At 39.3% G+C, this 6,903-nt stretch overlaps 1 protein-coding gene across 1 annotated transcript; it reads left to right on the forward strand.

Moving 5' to 3' along the window:
• The first annotated feature begins 803 nt into the window (after positions 1–803).
• On the forward strand, positions 804–5,825 carry LOC124363137 (phospholipid-transporting ATPase ABCA1-like). The gene is given in 3 exon segments (XM_046818276.1): positions 804–2,428; positions 2,430–2,940; positions 2,943–5,825. Coding segments are annotated over 3 exon segments (4,590 nt in total). The 5' UTR covers positions 804–1,072; the 3' UTR covers positions 5,666–5,825.
• The last annotated feature ends 1,078 nt before the right edge of the window (positions 5,826–6,903 follow it).

Consider the following 6,903-nt stretch of genomic DNA (forward strand, 5'->3'; position numbering starts at 1 on the left):
GGAATTTGAAATTCTTGCTAAACACAGTTAAATTCTCCGGGCGTGGTGAATGGTCGGTTTAGTTCGTTTGGTCGCACTGTTATGACAGGTTAGAGGTTATAATTTGTTATTTTAAATGTTTGACTAGCAATACGCGCTGTTTCTTCTCAATCGACTGAATTACTGATTGATTGCAGAGTGATTTAAACTAATAATTTACTTAACACTATCAACATTTGTCAATAGTATGACATAACCTATAAACTCAGTTTCTCAACTTTTGTGTCAATCTAACAATTAATCAATCAATCATAGTTTACGATAATGAAATATCAGTGTACAATTATTTACCTTTATTGTTGTAGTTGTTGTAAATGACGAATCTAAGCACTCCACATTTTCACGAATAAACATAGTTATCTGCTTTATCCCGTGCGGCGGACCCACAGTTATCTGCTTTATCCCGTGCGGATCCCGTGCGGCGGACCCACTGGACGGGCATCGTAACGTTACCGGGCGTTACACTTTTTCATGAGTGACTCCGAGCCGCAACCTAATTTAAGACGTTGTCACGTCAAAAACTTAATTCCCATCTCACTTACGAAGCACTTTATGTGGAATCTTTTGTTGCGCAAAATAATGAAATACACAATTCCCGAAAATAAAATCATACATTTTATTATATAATAGGTGTAAATGCAAGTGACCGTTAGTTTACGTCCAATACTAACACACTACATCAATGCCTTTCCAGCTGTTATTATTTCGACACCGTAGTTTTAAGCATAATGTTTACAAATATATTTTCGAGTGACTATTTACAATGGTTTCCCTTCTTCAAAAAGTGAACGTTTTGGTGTGGAAATGCGTGGTGTTGAGAACGAGAAACTTTTGTTCAACTGTTTTCGAACTCTTGTGTCCACTAGGTGTTGTCTTTCTGTTATATTATATATTGTCATTGTTGCATGGCCAAACTATAAGAGAAGAGCGCAATAAGGTCGAGAATTTGCTACCTACTACAGACATTTTCAAAACCAGATTCAGAGCAGAGTACATCGCTTACACCCCTGATATAATCGAGACTAATAGAATAATGGCAAGACTTAAAGAGTCACTTGACAGATCTAAAGTAAGAACATTTAATTCTTTATATAGCATTTACCCTTCACCAGATACATTCGTTAAAGCTACTGAAAGTGAAGAAGATCTTGAACTGTGGCTGACCGACTTGACTGCAGAGAAAAAGAGTGGCTCCCCGAATGGTCAGAATGAAAAGCCTCCGACAGCAATAGGCATTGTGTTTACGGACATAAATACAGCAACACAAACCTACAGGTACAAACTGAGAACGGTGAATCACGAAATGCCAACTCGGGACGAACCGTACCTCAGCGTTCTCGAAATGTTTTCTCAGTACATTGTATCTTCGTTTCTGAACACGCAAATTTATCTCGACAAAGAACTGCTACACAGTGCCGGCTTGAGAGAGCAGAGCGGACAGAGACAGTTCGGTCCTTTACCTGAACCTGAAAAATTGTCCCAATCATCTTTCGTATTTTTGTACTACATGTTGATGTTTGCATACGTATTCCTTGTATCGTCTGTTGTAACAAACGTTGTTGAAGAAAAGTCAAGCGGCATCAAGGACTACTTGCGTGTCATGGGAGTTTCTAGATGGATGATATGGGGGAATTGGTTCATATACACTCTGATGGTGCACATACCTGTGACAGTGGGCATGACGGTAATATTGGCTGTTCTGAAACCTGTCGTCGTCCAAGCCAACGCACTGTTAGTTTGGTGTCTATTTTTTCTATACACACTGACAACCTTGGCTATATTGTTTACAGCAACTTGTATTTTTAAGAACCCCCTGAAAGGTCTAACTGTCTGCTTGGTTTTGTGGTTTGTTGTCCACGTAAGTCAAGTCTCTTTTTGGAAAGTTTTGCCCAGTTCGAGTACGGTTCAAGTACTCCATTGTTTGATTCCCCTGGTCAACCTTTGCTTGGCGTTTCAAACGATCGGCTCATTCAGCGATAACGACAAAGTTTGGACCCTGGGAGATCTGTTCAGTACAGGCCACTACGCCAGCCGTGTATCAGTTGGTGTCACCCTCATTATATTTATTTTAGAGTTTATCTTTTTCTTGTTCATTCTCACAGTCTTAGATGACGCAATGCCAGGGATTTACGGGGCATCTACACTGCGTTTACCATGCGTTACGTGGTGGAAAAACAATTTCAGTAAAAATGCTACTCAAAACGTGTTAAGTTCTAAAGTAACTTTTCCTAAAACCTTTGAAGTGCCGCCCAAAGACGCGAAGGTTGCTATTGAGATACGTGGCTTAAGAAAGGAGTACGGTTGGTTCAATAAAGTGGTCGCAGTAGACAATGTGGATCTTGATATTTACAGCGGTGAAATCATGGCACTACTCGGGTTTAACGGTGCCGGGAAAAACGACAACGATGTCTATCATTGCAGGCATGTTTCCTCCAACGAGCGGCAGGATCTTGTTTGACGGCAGAGAACTATCGCGTTACAGAGACGACCTCAGCCTTTGCACACAGCACAATATTTACTTCCCTAAACTAACAGTATTGGAACATCTCGTATTCTTCGGACTCCTGAGAGGCATGTCTCGAAAAGAGGCTAGAAGAAATGGCAAGGAGATACTCGGGAACCTTGGCATTCTGAACAAAAAAAATTCGTTTGCCAAAAAACTATCTGGAGGGATGAAAAGAAGATTGTGCCTCGCCTTTGCATTCGTGGGGTCCTCCAAAGTCCTCGTGTTGGACGAACCAACTTCAGGATTGGATACGGAAACGAGGACTCTCATTTGGGACGTCGTTGCGGGCTTCCGTGGGCAGCGTACAGTGATAATCACGACTCACGATATGGAAGAGGCAGACGTTTTAGGTGACAGAATAGCGATTATGGATCAAGGAAGGGTTGTATGTTACGGACTACGATGTTTTTAAAAACGATATACGGCACAGGTTACAACATACATGTTTTGAAAAATCCCAAAGCACCAGCAAATTATATTATTGACTCAGTGAAATCTAAAATAACGCTATCCAGAGTAAAAGTAGTTTCGTCTTCTCAGGTTGACTTTATTGTGACAGAATCCCACATGGAGAATTTTCCAAGGCTGTTTGAAGCCTTGGAAAGGAACGGATCCAGCCTCGGTATCAATGGAATATCTGTCACCCACACGACCATGGAAGACGTGTTCCTGAATGTCGCATCCACTTGTGAAGAGGATGACGGTAAGAACGCTGAAAAATTGCGGATCATAGAAATTATGTCGAGGGATGCTAACTACGTCTTTATTGAGAGTTGGGAGTTGTATGTCCAACAGTTTAAAGCGTTGGTTTGGAGGAGGATGGTTACTATTCGTAGAAACATTTTATCGCTTTTGATACGAATAATAGTTACAAGTCTTTTGTTATACATTATGAATCACTATTTACTGTCGGACGAGACAGATGAGACAGAAAGTTCTTTGAAGTTGAATTTGGAGCTGTACAAAGATACGATTACTCCTATTGTTTATGATGGCAACAACGAAAGAATTGCTGACATTGCTTCAGATTTCGTAAAACAATCAGGTGGAGAAGTTGAATTGTTTCCGAACGAGACAGACTTTACAAAGTATTTAATGAAAATGATCGAAGAAGACGAAAGAAAGTATTCTGGACACGTACTATTCTCCAGTTCATTCATAGGGGATAATATTACAATGCGTTACCAACCTGAGAGATCAGTTCATATGGAATCTATTCTTGTTAATATGATGAGCAACATCGTACTACAGAACTTCACAGGCGGCAAGGGAAGTATTGAAGTAACTAACCAACCAATTCAATTAAAATATGATGATGAAGACAAGATGGATGTTATTGCAATAGTTCCATTTTTATGGGGTTTCATTTTCTTTATACTGTTCGTAATGTTTATGTCATTCTTCGTTCGTTATGTAACAGAAGAAAAGGCGAGCGGTTTGAAACATCAGATGGTGATGGCAGGGACACCTATGTTACTCTACTGGGTTGGTAATTTTGTTTTTGACTACCTCATCTACCTGTGTTGGGCTTCGGTATTTTTGCTAACTTTACTCCTTTCCGGTCATAATTATGTACTGTTGAGCTCATCATTAACAATTTTGCTCGTTGTTGTTTTAATTCTATATGGAATCAGTGGTTTATTTTTTATTTACTTCCTTTCATTTCTGTTTAAGAATCCCGTCACTTGTGGTCTGATGTTTTATTTAATTAATTTAGTATTTGCGTTATTTCCCATTATTGTGATTCCAATGATTTCTGGCCTGAATATTTCACCCAGCATTACTGACGCCTTGTTGTTGATATGCAGCTTTAACCCGACTTTTGCAGCATTGTTATGCATCAATTCCATCGCTAAAGACTTAGTTTTGGAATATTCTTGCAAAGAGTCCGACACAGACTGCGAAGAAACTCGTAGAAGTTCTGCTTTAATTTTTCCAAGCAAAGATAAGCCTGATGGGATGTTGCAGCATTTTCTGATTTTAGCATTAAGTTGGGTTTGTTACTTAACTATCATATTGATAATCGATTGGGGATGTTTCCGAACCATGTTCTTGATATTGCTCCATAGGAAATCTAAGTCATCTTCGACACCTGAAGAGGATGAAGACGTTTCTGCAGAAAGAGAAACGATAAACAAATTACTTAACAACAAAGAAAGGCCACTCGATTTACCGTTGATTGTAGAAAACATAGAAAAGAAGTATCTTTGTGGTCCGAGGGCTGTGAACAGAGTTAGTTTTCTGGTAAGGCCCGGTGAGTGTTTTGGACTTCTGGGGGTGAACGGTTCAGGGAAAACCACAACGTTCAAAGTCCTCACCGGGGACGTTCTTCCCGATCGAGGCAACGCTTTTATGTACGAATACAGTGTGTTGTCAGAGAGAGAAACGTATTTGAAAAATGTAGGCTATTGCCCTCAAGAAAACGCTTTCACGAACGACATGACAGTGCATGAAACTTTAACGTTTATCGCCAAATTACGGGGCATCCCCAGGGGCGAAGTTAGTGATGAAGTCGAGAGGTGGATGAAAGTCTTGGGGATAGAACAACACTCTAGGAAACTGACAGGTGCACTGAGCGGAGGGACCAAGCGAAAGTTGAGCACCTCCATGTCTCTGATAGGAGATCCGGTGGTGGTATTCCTGGACGAGCCGACGACAGGGGTGGATCCTGTTTCCAAGCGCAACTTATGGGACTTGGTGCAAGCCCGCCAGAGAGCAGGCCAGTCGTTGGTCATGACGTCACACAGCATGGAGGAGTGCGAGGCGCTGTGCACGCGCTTGACCATCCTCAGAGACGGCGAGATGAAGTGCATCGGCACCTCGGAGTATCTGAAGAACAAGTTCGGCAAAGGCTATACGGTCCTACTCAAACTGATCGACCCCAATGAAGAACTGCTGACTCAGCTGAAGATAAACTTCCGGAAGATCTTTCCTGAATCCATAATCAAAGACATACACACCACGTATATCAACTACCATATTCTCGACTCCATTCCTCTGTCTTTCCTATTTTCAAAACTGCTAGAGTTGAAGTCTCAGCACAAAATCATTGAAGACTTCTCAGTGCGTAACATATCCCTCCAGGAATTGTTTATGTCCTTTGCTCCCCAACGAAGATGAAATCAAACAAAACTTAATCTGTGCACGTAAAATGAACGCTACGGTCCAACATGCATTTTCGTAATGCTACGTTACGATACTGTCAATTTGTACGCTTTCATAGATGTTATGTTGTAATCGGCAAATATGAATGTCCAATAAATCTATTATTTTATTGTAATTGTATAATTTAAAACAAATTCACAATTTATTAGGCATATTGTAATCACAAACCCACACAGAAAAAAGAGCACAGAGATAATTTTCTCAAAAATTCAAATTATGTTAACTAAGATACTGTTAACCTTTCAGTAATGACCTCAGTTATACTTAAAATCTAATTAACAAGTAAAATTGAATTTAACAACATGAAAGCAACAATAAAAGTTTATTGTTTCTGACATTTAGGATTTAAATTAATTACCGATAACACTGTATTAAAAGTTATACTGCTAACTAAATTTTATTTGTAAGGGCATTTGATTTGTAGATTTTCTACGCTGCTTATGCTTACTCATTCATTAAAAGGTCTCTTCACAGAATTAAACGACTTGAAATTAAGAGTTTGAAAAAAATATAATTCATGGTTGTTTTAATTTTTTGAGTATCTAGTGAAACATACGTACGTACTTGGGTCAATTTGGATATTATTACATTCAGGGTCTGTAAATCTGATCACCACCAGTACAGCCAGTCCTCTTTGTAAGGACTCTAATAACTAGTAATGATAGTATAATATTGAGTAACTTGTTATACAATGTGAACATTGCCTAATGCAATAAACATATTTGATTTGAATAAATTATTGTTACTGGTTGATGACCCATCACCTAGAACGCTTACATTGGAGTATTCAAATCACGGAAAGCTAACATCGAATTTTCACTGAAACACGGTTTATGTAACACTACGTTTCGATATCTGCAATCTGATCTCTTCCTCAGGTGAATAACTAACCTAGCATACAATTACAATCTAGGTTAAAATAAACTAAACATACCAGAGCGTTGTGACACGCATAAGTAAGGAACCAAAATAGACATGTTGTGTGTCTACTCTATGTACACCAATTCTAAACACTAATTATTAAAACTGAACTTTAGAATACAGGTATACAATACAGGTACAATAGGCCTGCACTCAGCGGCCAACCACATAGAACTGACAGGAGGTTCCTGACTCGCTCTTGTATGATTTGTTTATTTTAACCAAGACTGTAATTGTATGTTAGGTTAGTTGTTTACCCGAGGAAGAGATTA

The sequence above is a fragment of the Homalodisca vitripennis genome, chromosome 5, assembly GCF_021130785.1.
Source record: "Homalodisca vitripennis isolate AUS2020 chromosome 5, UT_GWSS_2.1, whole genome shotgun sequence".
In the NCBI taxonomy this organism is placed as follows: domain Eukaryota; kingdom Metazoa; phylum Arthropoda; class Insecta; order Hemiptera; family Cicadellidae; genus Homalodisca; species Homalodisca vitripennis.